The sequence below is a fragment of the Stenella coeruleoalba genome (assembly GCF_951394435.1).
Source record: "Stenella coeruleoalba genome assembly, chromosome: 19".
NCBI classification, from domain to species: Eukaryota; Metazoa; Chordata; class Mammalia; order Artiodactyla; family Delphinidae; genus Stenella; species Stenella coeruleoalba.
In genome coordinates this window covers 14,027,297-14,041,747 of record NC_137165.1, presented here as the reverse complement: position 1 = coordinate 14,041,747, position 14,451 = coordinate 14,027,297, and the positions used below count along the sequence as shown (strand labels likewise).

The window sequence follows — 14,451 nt, the reverse complement described above, 5'->3', positions numbered from 1 at the left end:
ACCAGGGAAGCCCCGGGAGCTTGCATTTTGACTTGCCCAGTGGAGTCGGCTGTGACTCCGTCATTTGCCTGCCGCGGCTAACGCCAGGGTGACACGCTTTTGGCTTTAAGGAGCAGAGAGTTGATCTCCCTGTAAGAAGGTTCGCTTTCATAGATCTGCCTTGGAAGTTTCCTGGGGCTCACAAACCTCTACCCCCTAGGAATCTTCTCAGGAAACCAGCACCGGGCAAGCTGTGATTCTGTCCCCCCACGGGTCCCCTGAGCCCTTGTGCTGCAGGGTTTAGAAGCGCTGGCGAGGGTGCTGCTCAGCTTGTCTCGCCCAGCGGGGTGCAGGCGGCACCCGGAGGCCCTGGTGGGCCCCTCTGCAGGGAGGTGGCTCAGACAGAGCACCTGGGCACTCACTACCACGTGGGGAGTCCTGAGGAACAGGCTGCCTGGGAGTGACCACGCCACAGGGCATAGTGAGAGCCCAGCCCTGCTCCGAGCGTGTCTGGCTTGTTGTCTGAGTTCCTGCTTGTCTGGGAAAGGCCATTTGTCTGAGGAAATCAGCTCCACTGCAGTTTATTCACTAAACACCTACTTTGTAGCCGGCCCTGTGCAGGGATGGAGAGAGGATGCAGGCCCCCCAGGGAGCCCACGAACACGTGCACACACACACACACCCCCATCCTTCAGCCTCTTCCCTCACAGCTGGAAGGACCTCCGAGACAGGCCGGGCCCAGGTGCTGCTCCTCCCCTCGTTTAGAGCAAGGCCAGAGCCCCCGTGCAGCCCTCCGCCTGCAGACCCGGCTGCCTCTGTTCCCCTCCAGGCTCTGGGCCATTTCCACTTGTGAATGTGTGGGTTCGCCTTCCTGCTTTTTACTTACCTTCTTTAAGCCCCTGTTTTGGTCCCTCATCATTTGATTTTTTTTTCCAAGTTGGATCTATACTTCTCTTATGCAAAAATCCCATTCTTTTTTTTTAAATTTCTTTATTTGGTCGCTCCGGGTCTTAGTTGCGGCTTGCCAGCTCCTCTGTTGTGGCATGCGAACTCTTAGTTGCAGCATGCATGTGGGATCTAGTTCCCTGACCAGGGATTGAACCCGGGCCCCCTGCATTGGGAGTGCAGAGTCTTACCCACTGTGCCACCAGGGAAGTCACCTCATCATCTGATTTTTGTCCAGGACAGATCGAAGTGTGTCAGTACGAGGGTGCGGTCCGTATTCAGCTCACAGGCACTGCCCTTTGGAAGTCTGAAGGACCCAGCTCTTAAGAGGGCCTGGACCTTGGGAAGGGCACCTCCTGCCCTGCTCCTCCTCGAGGCCCCGGCCGGAGGCGGAGCAGAGCCCAGGAGGTGTGTTGGGTGGTTGTGAGCACGCAGCTTGGCAGAAGAGGGGGTGCGGGAAGCCGGGGACAGGGGCCGGCTGGTGGCCGAGGAGCTGGCAGCCAGCTCAGACTGCAGAGGTTTGGGGAACCTAAGCTGGCTCTGTCGGCGGTTTCCTAAGACATGTTTCCCCAAGCTGCCCTTCCCCTCCCCCCACCTGTCCCGAGATCGCTCCGCGTGGGCGAGGGACAGCTGTGCCTTCCGAGGTGCCAGCCACAGCCCGGGGCAGGCCCCTCAGTCCCTGGACGGGGCGTGAGTTCTTGCTCGGAGCCACGGCTGTGGACATGCTCAGCCGCGAGCTTACCGTCGTCGAAGACCCTGCCACCAGTGCCCAAGGCCCCAGGCCCCGGCAGGGGACGTCTCTCTCATCTCCCTGCACCTCTCTGAGGTGTTGGGCTCCGTGGGCTCATCTTCCTCAAAGCTCCAGAAGCGAGAAGGGGGGGGACCCAGGATGCCTCCTCCTCCCTGCCCCGGGGACCAGGCTGGGGTGGGGACTCAGATCCCCCCACCAGGTTGGAGCAGCGACCAACCTCCCACCCCAGGATCCTTCTCCAGTCCCCCGCCTGCTATCCCTGCATCCCTCCTGCAACTCAGCGGGTAGGAATCTGTTGGAATTGCCCAGGGCAATCCCTCCAGCCTGTCTGTCTCAGCTCAGTCGGGTACTGATGGGGAAACTGAGGCCCAGGGAAAATAACTGATTGTTCCTGGTCTTCCAGTAAGTTTGCATAAAAGCCAGACTCTCCAGGTCTTTTCTCTCCCAGTTGAGTCATCCTCACTGCCACGAAACCTTTCCCTTCATACTTACAGCACAGGGTGGCCCGGTGCAGAAAAAGTAGTATTGGTTAAGGGTTAGCAGACCTGCATAGGTGTGGCCTTTTCTCAGTCTCTCATCCTCATTCTTCTGTCTTCTGCCCAACAAAAAATAATTAGATGGAGGGAGAACAGAACAGAGCCTGTGGGTGGTTGCAGAGTCATTTTGGCTCAAGTTAAACAAAGCAGGGCTTCCCTGGTGGCGCAGTGGTTGAGAGTCCGCCTGCTGATGCAGGGGATGCGGGTTCGTGCCCCAGTCCGGGAAGATCCCACATGCCGCGGAGCGGCTGGGCCTGTGAGTCATGGCCGCTGAGCCTGCGCGCCCGGAGCCTGTGCTTCGCAACGGGAGAGGCCACAGCAGTGAGAGGCCCACGTACCACCAAAAAAAAAAAAAAAAAAACAGAAAACAAAGCAAAGAAAAGGAATAGGCCTCAGATGGGTCAGAGGACAGATAAATGTTAGCTCTCTTGTCAGTGATCCCAAAACTCTGGCCCCCTAAAAAGTGACCCAGGGACTTCCCTGGTGGTCCAGTGTTTAAGACTTCGCTTTCCAATGCAGGGCATATGGGTTTGAACCTGGTCGGGGAGCTAGAATCCCACATACCTTGCGGCCAAAAACCAAGACATAAAACAGAAGCAATATTGTAACAAATTCAATACTTTTAAAATGGTCCACATCAAAAAAATAAAAAAAAAAGAAGTGACCCAAAGGGGACAAAAGAAGTTCATTCTTTAGAGGTTCGTTTGGGGGCGATGTGTTTGGGGCAGTGAGGAGCTGCCTCTCCACCTGTGTTTGCTGCTGTCTCCCGGACGTCCCTACCTGTCCCGCTGTAAAGGAGGTGAAGGTTCGAGCATGAGAGCACAGGGTCCCTTCTTTCTTCCCACCTGCTCCCCTGGCTCAGGTCCACTCCCTTTTGGTTCAGAAGCTTCTGCAGATGATGGAATTCCCATCCTGAGATTCCCCGGCTTGCCCCTCCCTCTGGGTCACCACTGGTGCATCCCTGCTTTTGTGAGGGTGCCTGGCAGAGCAGAGGGGCCACCTGCATACTCACTGCACCCAGCTGCAGCAGGGTGGGCAGGAAGGCTCAGGGCCTTCTAGTGCTGGGAGCAGTGGCCCGAGACACGGTGCCCCCTGCAGGCCACGGCAGGAATTGCAGTGCCTATGAGGTGATGGACACCTAGTTAACCCTGGGCACAGCCTGTCCCTGTTAGGGACACCCCATCACTTCCATTTCTTGAAGCTCCCAGAATATTTTTTAAAATAATAAGGAAACAGGGCTACTGAGATGAGTGTGTTTTAAATGTTTACTTGGAACAGAGTAACGCTTTTCACACCCATGCAGCAGTGTGACTGCGCTATTCACAAGATAACAGAACTTATTAAAAAAAACAACAAAACAATCATGAGAGATTACTACAAGCAACTCTATGCCAATAAAATGGACAACCTGGAAGAAATGGACAACTTCTTAGAAATGCACAACCTGCCGAGACTGAATCAGGAAGAAATAGAAAATATGAACAGACCAATCACAAGCACTGAAATTGAAACTGTGATTTAAAATCTTCCAACAAACAAAAGCCCAAGACCAGATGGCTTCACAGGCGAATTCTAGCAAACATTTAGAGAAGAGCTAACACCTATCCTTCTCAAACTCTTCCAAAATATAGCAGAGGGAGGAACACTCCCAAACTCATTCTACGAGGCCACCATCACCCTGATACCAAAACCAGACAAGGATGTCACAAAGAAAGAAAACTACAGGCCAGTATCACTGATGAACATAGATGCAAAAATCCTCAACAAAATCCAACAGCACATTAAAAGGATCATACACCATGATCAAGTGGGGTTTATTCCAGGAATGCAAGGATTCTTCAAAGTACGCAAATCAATCAATGTGATACACCATATTAACAAATTGAAGGAGAAAAACCATATGATCATCTCAATAGATGCAGAGAAAGCTTTTGACAAAATTCAACACCGATTTATGATAAAAACCCTCCAGAAAGTAGGCACAGAGGGAACTTTCCTCAACATAATAAAGGCCATATATGACAAACCCACAGCCAACATCATCCTCAATGGTGAAAAACTGAAAGCATTTCCACTAAGATCAGGAAGAAGACAAGGTTGCCCACTCTCACCACTCTTATTCAACATAGTTGTGGAAGTTTTAGCCACAGCAATCAGAGAAGAAAAGGAAGTGAAAGGAATCCAAATCAGAAAAGAAGAAGTAAAGCTGTCACTGTTTGCAGATGACATGATACTATACGTAGGGAATCCTAAAGATGGTACCAGGAAACTACTAGAGCTAATCAATGAATTTGGTAAAGTAGCAGGATTCAAAATTAATGCACAGAAATCTCTGGCATTCCTATACACTAATGATGAAAAATCTGAAAGTGAAATCAAGAAAACACTCCCATTTACCATTGCAACAAAAAGAATAAAATATCTAGGAATAAACCTACCTAAGGAGAGAAAAGACCTGTATGCAGAAAATTATAAGACACTGATGAAAGAAATTGAAGATGATACAAATAGATGGAGAGATATAACATGTTCTTGGATTGGAAGAATCAATATTGTGAAAATGACTCTACTACCCAAAGCAATGTACAGATTCAATGCAATCCCTATGAAACTACCACTGGCATTTTTCACAGAACTAGAACAAAAAATTTCACAATTTGTATGGAAACACAAAAGACCCTGAAAAGCCAAAGCAATCTTGAGAACAAAAAACGGAGCTGGAGGAATCAGGCTCCCTGACTTCAGACTATACTACAAAGCTACAGTAGTCAAGACAGTATGGTACTGGCACAAAAACAGAAATATAGATCAGTGGAACAGGATAGAAAGCCCAGAGATAAACCCACGCACATATGGTCACCTTATCTTTGATAAAGGAGACAGGAATGTACAGTGGAGAAAAGACAGCCTCCTCAATAAGTGGTGCTGGGAAAACTGGACAGGTACATGTAAAAGTATGAGATTAGATCACTCCCTAACACCATACACAAAAATAAGCTCAAAATGGATTAAAGACCTAAATGTAAGGCCATAAACTATCAAACTCTTAGAGGAAAACATAGGCAGAACACTCTATGACATAAATCACAGCAAGATCCTTTTTGACCCACCTCCTAGAGAAATGGAAATAAAAACAAATGGGACCTAATGAAACTTCAAAGCTTTTACACAGCAAAGGAAACCATAAACAAGACCAAAAGACAACCCTCAGAATGGGAGAAAATATTTGCAAATGAAGCAACTGACAAAGGAGTCATCTCCAAAATTTACAAGCAGCTCATGCAACTCAATAACAAAAAAACAAACAACCCAATCCAAAAATGGGCAGAAGACCTAAATAGACATTTCTCCAAAGAAGATATACAGATTGCCAACAAACACATGAAAGGATGCTCAACATCACTAATCATTAGAGAAATGCAAATCAAAACTACAATGAGATATCATCTCACACCAGTCAGAATGGCCATCATCAAAAAATCTAGAAACAATAAATGCTGGAGAGGGTGTGGAGAAAAGGGAACCCTCTTGCACTGCTGGTGGGAATGTGAATTGGTACAGCCACTGTGGAGAACAGTATGGAGGTTCCTTAAAAAGCTACAAATAGAACTACCATATGACCCAGCAATCCCACTACTGGGCATATACCCTGAGAAAACCATAATTCAAAAAGAGTCATGCACCAAAATGTTCATTGCAGCTCTATTTACAATAGCCAGGAGATGGAAACAACCTAAGTGTCCATCATCAGATGAATGGATAAAGAAGATGTGGCACATATATACAATGGAATATTACTCAGCCATAAAAAGAAACGAAATTGAGCTATTTGTAATGAGGTGGATGGACCTAGAGTCTGTCATACAGAATGAAGTAAGTCAGAAGGAGAAAGATATATACTGTATGCTAACACATATATATGGAATTTAAGGGGAAAAAAAACATCATGAAGAACCTAGGGGTAAGAAAGGAATAAAGACACAGACCTACTAGAGAATGGACTTAAGGATATGGGGAGGGGGAAGGGTAAGTTGTGACAAAGTGAGAGAGTGTCATGGACATATATACACTACCAAACGTAAAATAGGTAGCTAGTGGGAAGCAGCCACATAGCACAGGGAGATCAGCTTGGTGCTTTGTGACCACCTGGAGGGGTGGGATAGGGACGGTGGGAGGGAGGGAGACGCAAAAAGGAAGAGATATGGGAACATATGTATATGTATAACTGATTCACTTTGTTATAAAGCAGAAACACACCATTGTAAGGCAATTATACTCCAATAAAGATGTAAAAAAAAAAAAGCCACGTAGGCAAAGAGTCATAAACTAAAAAAAAAACAAATCGTAGCTGAAATGGGACTGGTTTAAAGTTGTTTGATGAGCGTGTCATTTTTGAGCCCACCTTTTTTTTTCCTGGACTGGATGTGAGTCTCCTTTGGGAGAAGGTCAAGACTTTAAATGTGGGGAGGCCTTTGGTGACGGTGGCACCAGCAGCCCTCCCAGCACTGGGCCTGGCCGTGGGGACTCCACATGCGACTCTTTGGGGCCTGGGTTAACTCAGGTCTCGCTCTCAAGGTGGCTGACAGTGGGGAGTGGGTGCCTGGATCAGCTGAGTGGAATAGAGAGCCCACTGTGGTCAAGGTAGTGGGCTTGGTCCCTGAGTGGGTCAGTTAGCTGCAGTCTGCATGCTGCCCCCTGCTGGTCATCACAGAAATAGGTGACATTGGTCTAGAACAACAGTTCTCAAACTACGGTCCAGGGATCTCTGGGGGTTCCCAACGCCTTTCGGGGGGTCCACAAAGTAAAAACTATTTTAATAATAATAATAATACACTTGGTCAAGTTCTCTCACAAATATACAGGTGAAAAGTTCATTGGCATGAATGCCACATTGGAACTAAACTTTAAGAAACTACCGTCTGTTGAGTTTGGGTACAGTGTGAAAGAATGTCCACAGTTATCTGGGAAGGCTATTAAAATACTCCACCCTTTCCCAGCTATAGCATGTAGCTGTGAGAGTCTGGATGTCCTTCATGTACTTTAACAAATCTACGTATCACAAAAGATTGAATGAAATGTCAGATATGAAGCTGACTTTTGTTTAGCCAAACATTACATAGATTTGTAAAAATGCAAAACAATACCATTATTCTCACTAACTGTTTTTGTTTTGAAAATACAGTTTTTCAATAAACTATGTGAGCATCTCATGGGTTTATTATTTTTTGATGAACTGACAATTAAAATTTTTTCTCAGTGTTAATTTCTAATATGGTAAATCTCAGTAGCTATGGCCCATATCCTTTGGAGTTCTCAAGAATTTTTGATAACAGTTTAATGAGATGTAGTTCACGTACCATAAAATTCAGACATTTAAAGGGTGCCGTGCAGTGGTTTCAGTGAATTCACAAAGTTATGCAACTGTCACCACTATCTAATTCCAGAACATTTTCATCATCCAAAAAAGAAACCCTGAGCCCGTTAGCAGTCACTCCCATTCCTTCCTCCCCTCTACCCCCAGCCCCTGGCAACCACTAATCTACCTTCTGTCTCTGTGGATCGGCCCAGTCTGGACATTTTATAGAAATAGAACCATACGCTATGTGGTCTTTGGTAACTGGCTTCTTTCGCTTAGCGTGTTTTCAAGGTTCATGCATGTTGTGGAGCCTGTGTCAGCGCTCCATTCCCTTTTATGACCAAACAGTATTCCATTGTACACGTTTTATCCATTCATCAGTTAGTGGACATTTGAATGGTTTCCACTTTTTGGCTGTTATGAATAATGGCTGCTGTGAATATTCATGTACAATTTCATACGTGGACATACGTTTTCTGTTCTCTTGTGTTTATACTTCAGGGTCCTTTCTGGGTCTTATGGTAACTCTGTGTAACATTTAAGGAACTGCCAGACTAATTTCCAGCCTCGGTGATTTTTAAGAGTGTAAGGGAGTCCTGTGTTTGAGAACCACTGGTCTGGAGGGGATTAGACCAGGGGAGTGTGGATAACTCAGTACTACCCCTCGTCTTTGCTCTGGGATTGGAATTCCCTCAAACTCATCCCTCTCTCTTCCCCTCCTTACTCTCCCCACCAACACACATCCTTGGTGGCAAGGAGAAAGCCAGCTAAGCTAGGCTGCACAAGTTAAGCCCCCAGCAAGCTCTGGAGCAGGGTCTCCTCCCTGCAGGATTCCCAGGGGGGCCATTTTCATCGTGGTCCCCATGAAGCAAAGCAGGGGTGGTACTTGGAGGGTGCAGGGATCAAACGCCCTTGGGACTTGCCCGCTACGTTGAAAACTGCTGAGGTGTGCCTCTTTTCTCCTTCCGATTCTGTCCCTTTGACATCCTGCCGGTCAAGTCCAACCTTGTCACTTAGCTGCGTGATCCACCTAGTTACCCCTCCCAGAATCACGAGTCTTTTGAAAGAGGAGCTTTGAGGGAATAGCATTTAGCTGGAGGAGTGATTCTGCTGGTGAGATTCCAGACATCCTCGGGGACGGGGTGGGGATGGGGCAGGGGCCGGCAACGGACAGGGATAGGTTAGAAGTACCGGTTTTGGGTGTCTGAGGGACCCTGTCTGCCGTCTGTACCCCAGCCAATGACGTGCCCTTTCTTCTTCCCTCTTCTCCCCTCAGATGTGACTCCACACCCCGGCTGGGTGTTCCAAGTCATGGCCGACACCATCTTCGGCAGCGGGAATGATCAGTGGGTTTGCCCCAATGATCGGCAGCTTGCCCTGCGAGCCAAGTGAGTACCTCTAGGGCTTGGCCGGGCCCTGCCTTCCCTCCCCGCTCCTAGTTCCTCTCCTTTCTTTGACAAGATTCAATCCCAGGCCCCCAGAAAGAGCAGTTTGGAGACAAGTGCCCGTCTAATACACACCACACTCCTGGCGCTGAGCTGGGCACCTCACAGCCATTCACTCATTTAACTGCCGTATGGAATGTATTCCCATTTCTCAGATGAGGACAGCGAGGCTGAGGTCCTCACCCAAGTCACCCACCTTGTCAGTGGCAGGGCTGGGACTCCCCTGGGTCCATCTGACCCCACACCTGTGTTCCTTCGATCACAATAGGCTCCAGGGAGCCAGGCCACTTCCTTTACCTTCTCTGTTAAGAGTATAAATCCCCCATCACTGAGCCTTCAGTCCCTGAGTCCCTGGCAGCGGGGAGCCTTTGATCTCTGGATGCCCACTTCATAGTTGAGTTGACAGACCAAAGGCTTGTCTAATTTATGAAGAGCTGCCCTCTGGGCTGAAACACACAACCAGCCTTGAAGCATCCCAGGTCTCTGCCATGCTCGTGTCAGGGTCTCTCTTGTTCTGGTTTGCCCCCAGTTTTCCTGTTATCTCTCAGCCTGGTGACCCCTCGGCTGTAGTTAGATCAGCCCATCTCCACCCACTGCCCCCCTCCGTGGCTGGAGACCAGGGGCTCCCAGATGCCTCTCCAGCCTTCCAGTCTCTTCCTGTCCCTCCAGGGTGTTGGGGGTCCCTGGGGCCAAATAAGCCCAAGAGTGCCTCTTCATCTGTCAAGTCGTGCTGGGTACAGGAGCCAGCATTTCCCAAATGGAACCAAGTTCAAGAGATTTGCAATTAAACCTTGTGAGCCTGCAGGGGACAGAGCTGAAACATCAAAAGAGGATAGAAAAATTAATCTGAAATGCCCAAGAAGAGTGGAGTCCTGCGTGATTTGCAGGACTCTTTGCACCACAGTTAATTTGTCTCACTCACTGGGATGGCTCGGCTCTTTTAGCCCCCATGTGGCCCCTGTGGGGGAGAGACCAGGGGTGAAACCGTCCTCTCTCCCTCTCTCCTCTGACACCAGGCGAGATGATGCGTCCTCCGTGGCTGGATGTGAGGAGCTGGCGAGAGCTGTGCTCTTGTAGGAGGGCCCGGTGTGACCCCTGGTGACCCCGCCGGCATTCCCTTTGGCTCTCTGTGACCTGGTCTTGCGCTCAGCAGCAGCCAGAAACTGTTGTAGCACCTTTTATCTATTTATTTATTTTTGGCTGCGTTGGGTCTTCGATGCTGCACGCGGACTTTCTCTAGTTGCGGCGAGCGGGGGCTATGCTTCATTGCGGTGTGCGGGCTTTTCATTGCAGTGGCTTCTCTTGTTGCGGAGGACGGGCTCTAGGTGCGTGGGATTCAGTAGTTGCGGTACGCGGGCTCAGTAGTTGTGGTGCACGTGCTTAGTTGCTCCGCGGCTCGTGGGATCTTCCCGAAACAGGGCTCGAGCCCGTGTTCCTTGCATTGGCAGGCGGATTCTTAACCACTGCGCCACCAGGGAAGCCCGTAGCACCTTTTAGAAGAGTAAATGCTTTTATCTCCTCCCCGGGGTGTGCTGCCTTGTAATGCCAGGCTCCTTAAAGGAGGGTGTTACAGATTCCCGCAGCCAGGGACAGGTGAATGTGTACCCCTGCCCACTCCAAGGCCTGGCCTCCCTTCCTGTCCCCACCAGTCCTGCCCCGTTCCCATTCTTCGCTTTCCTCAGCTCTGTGAGGGTCACTTGAAAAAGTATTAGTCTAGGGCAAGGTATTTTTTTAAATTAAAGTATAGTCGATTTACAGTATTATATTAGTTTCAGGTGTACAACATAGTGATTCAATATTTTATAGATTATACTCCATTTGAAGTTATTGTAAAAATTATTGGCTATGTTCCCTGTGCTGTACACTATATCCTTGTAGCTTATTTATTTGATCCATAGTAGTTTGTACCAAGGCATTTTTTTAAATTGGAGAAATAGGCAGTCTAGAAGTCTGGACCTCTCCAATGCAGCACATTACTTTATGCCTTCGTGCCTTTGCATGTTCAGTGTCCTTTGCCTGAATGCCAACTCCCTGCTTCCATTGGGGGAGCTCCTATTCATCCTGCAAAACCCAGCGCAAATGCTACCTCTTTGGTTAAGCTGTTCCTAATGGTCTCACCCATGATCATTATAAAAATCATCACTGCCACTTATTCAGCAACTGGGCATCTGCTATGTACAGAGCACTTTATATACCCTCCTTATTTCATCTTCCTGGCATCCCTTAAAGAGACAGATCAAGAAATCAAGGATGAGCAGCTATCCAAGTTCTCATACCTGGGAAGGGACAGAGCCATAAGATGAGACCACCCATTGGACTTCAGAATCTGAGTCCTTCACCTCAACCAGCCTGGGATGGCTTTCTCTCTACTCACAGAGAAAGGACATGCTTTTTAGCTCTCCCAATTTATACAGTGTCGGCAGTGCTTGGATGCAAGAGCTGGACTGGGTGGTGACGTGAGACCACCAGTGTCCATCCGTTTCAGGGAACCACAAGGAAGGCATCCACACCCTCATCTTCCTGCCCTGTATCCTGTGTCACAATCTCTTGCCTGCTGCCGCTTCTTTAGGGGAGCCCTTCTAGAGCTGCTCCCCTGCCTGGGTCAGTTCCCCTTATTTGTACATCCTCCTCACGACCACCCGCGTGGCCTGCCCAGTGGCTCGTCCCAGCACCTAGCGAGCCTGGCATCACAGTGGATCCTCAATAAATAGGTATTGAATGAATGGCTCTCCGAATTTTTCAGTAAATAAATATTTTTGTAACTGATCGGGCATCCGTCTCCCCCAGAATATTGTAGTTCTGGAGGGCAGTGACCTTGCCACCTTGTCCGTCTCTGTGTTCCCACCACCTGGCGCAGAAAGTCTGGGAGAAGCTGGGCCCCAGGGCAGGGAGTTGGGGCTCGGTCCACTGCTGCCACTCTCACCAGCCAGAAAAATAGAAAGGGTTGGAGTTCTTCCCCTCAGTCCTGGGGCTCTGGGCCGGGCCCCAGCCCCGCCTCGCCACACTGGCCGGCCCTCCCGCTCCTCCAGGGTAACCTCCTGCCCTGGATCCCTCTAGTTTTCAGAATGCTGCGTGAATATCCTTTTATCCTCAGTGCTTGTTTTTAACCTAATTACCAGTCTTTCCTATCCCATAGTAAACTCCATCTCACTTTCTTGTACAACTCAGATCCGGGTGTTCATTCTTCTCTTGGTCATCTTCTGTGCTGTTCCCTTGAAACCGCTCATGCTGTGGCCATGGCCTTCTGCACATTCCATGCTCCTGTCTCCCCCCAACCCCCCCGAGGTGCTAAGGGGGTGCTGCCATCCTTGTGGGAGCCGGGAGCTGGCGGGTGGCAGAGGTAGCGTTTGGAGGCTGGTGTCTGAACCCCTTGCCCCTGACACACAGACTGTGCTCAGGGGACCTTTGTGGATGTGGCGGGGATGCCAGTTTGCACTGGGGTTGCACTTCTGTGTTGTTCTCTCTCAAGGCTGCAGACGGGCTGGTCTGTGCACACCTACCAGACAGAGAAGCAGAGGAAGAGCCAGTGCCTCAGCCCAGCCGAGGTGGAGGCCATCCTGCAGGTCATCCAGAGGGCCGAGCGGCTTGACGTCCTGGAACAGCAGAGAGTCGGGTAAGGGCTGCTCCCAAGATGGGGCAGGAGTGAGGCCGTGGACAGGGAAGCAGGGCATTTAGTGCCAGATCAGTGGGCTGGGCGTCTGGCGCCCTGGCTCCTAGTTCCAGCTCTTCACTGGGAGTGAGTCAGCTCTGCCTGAACGCCCCTGGCGTGCAGATTCCTAACCCAGCCTGTCCAAGCCTCAGTATACCCCTCTGTAAGATGGCGATAGCGGCTGATGTGTGGGCCCCAAGCTGTGGGGAGGATGAATGAGTGCCGTCCAACACGTTAAGGTCTGTTTAGCTCTGCACAAAGGAGGGTCGCTGTGGTTCAGCCGGGGGAGGGATTGACGTGGAGGCTGAACTGTGGGTTCTCCCATCAAAGACCAACAGGAGCCGCTCTCCAGCTTAATCTAAGCTCTTCCGGCCTCCGGCATCCAGAGCCGTCTCCTACATAGTCTTCAGTTTTGTTGTGGCTTTTTTTTTGTTTAATTACAAAAGCAATTCATACTTCCTAGACAATCTGAAAAACACAGGCAGGCACGAGGAGGAAAACATAAATGCAGGGCACTGGCAGGAATTAATTTGATTCTGGTCTCCTTGTTCTTTTTCTATTTATTTTTTTCTATTAAATAGATGATCATTTTTAAAAAGTCAGACATTGTAGAAATGCACAGTTCTAGAAAGTGAAAGCACCGCTACAAAGACCACTGCTGTCCAAACAGTTTGTTGTCTGTGCCTCCGTAATACTGACATGTTACTACCATTTCATTACAAAAAGGGTTTGTATCTGACAGACTAATTGTCTTTTGCTCTTTTCTCCCCACCACACCTGGCTGGGGCCCCTCCCTCTCTCAGGCCTAGCCCAAGGGTCCTGCAAGGCTCTGCAGGTCTCCGAGGTGCCTGTGCTGATGACTGATGGGCCAGCACCACATCCCTCGGGCTCCCCCAGGAGGGCGTGCTGGGAGCTGGTGAGGGGTGTCCCCCACGGGCTCCCCGCAGCTGTGGGAAGCATTTGCGCCCCGCCCGCATCCATCTGGACTGTCATCTTTGCCTTCCCTGTGCCGCTCACATCGTCTGGCCCTGGCTGTGAGCGCTGGGTTTGGCTGGGGCAGGAATGGCCCAGGAGACAGTGAATCATCTCAGAGGGAGGAGGTGCATCCTGTGTGTTTCCATGAGTGGGAGTCACAGGACTGTACGCAGAGGGGGTCCCCCAAAAATAAGTGGGTCAGGCCAGGGCCGAACTCGGCTTTGCTGCCGGAAACCTGCAGGTCCCTGGAAGAGGGACGGCGATTCCTGTGGAAGTCAGGAGTACCAGCTGGAGGGCAGGTGGGCAGAGGCAGCCTCGGCGCCCAGTCCGCCCTCCGTCGGCCCCCAGGCAGGGCCTGATCACCCCAGGGGAGAGGGCGGAGTTGCCGTGAGGCTTGGGGTGGCCTGAGTGTGGCCCTGGCGCTACCTCTGATGAGCTGTGCGACGCTGGCAAGTGACTTCACATCTCGGAGCCTCAATCTTCTCACCTTTTAAGTGGGAGGGAAACAGCATCCTCTGCACTGGGCGGTTGTGAGAGTTACAGGACATAATGTACCCACACCCCGTCTTCCATGCATTCAAGAATTTTCACTGGGAATCCACTGGGCACTGGAGACACAGTGGCCAACGAAACAGAAGCAGAAGTGGCCGTGTTGTGGGGGTGGCAGTGTCGTATGACAAGTTGTCATGAAACAGGGGTCACGGTGGGCTGGGGGGCCATGGGACTCGAGGAAAGGTACCTATCCTGGGCTCAGCGGGGTTCAGAGAGGACCTCTTTCTCTTTCTCCCTCTAGCTTCTCCGTCCACCCAGGTGTT

General features: G+C 50.0%; 1 protein-coding gene across 1 annotated transcript in view; it reads left to right on the top strand.

Moving 5' to 3' along the window:
* RPH3AL (rabphilin 3A like (without C2 domains)) overlaps window positions 1-14,451 on the top strand; it is a 141,861-nt gene that overhangs the window by 47,263 nt on the left and 80,147 nt on the right. Inside the window, 2 exon segments of the mRNA XM_079904524.1 lie at window positions 8,844-8,955; window positions 12,482-12,625. Of these exon segments, the coding sequence (XP_079760650.1) occupies window positions 8,879-8,955; window positions 12,482-12,625 (221 nt within the window). The 5' untranslated portion in view covers window positions 8,844-8,878.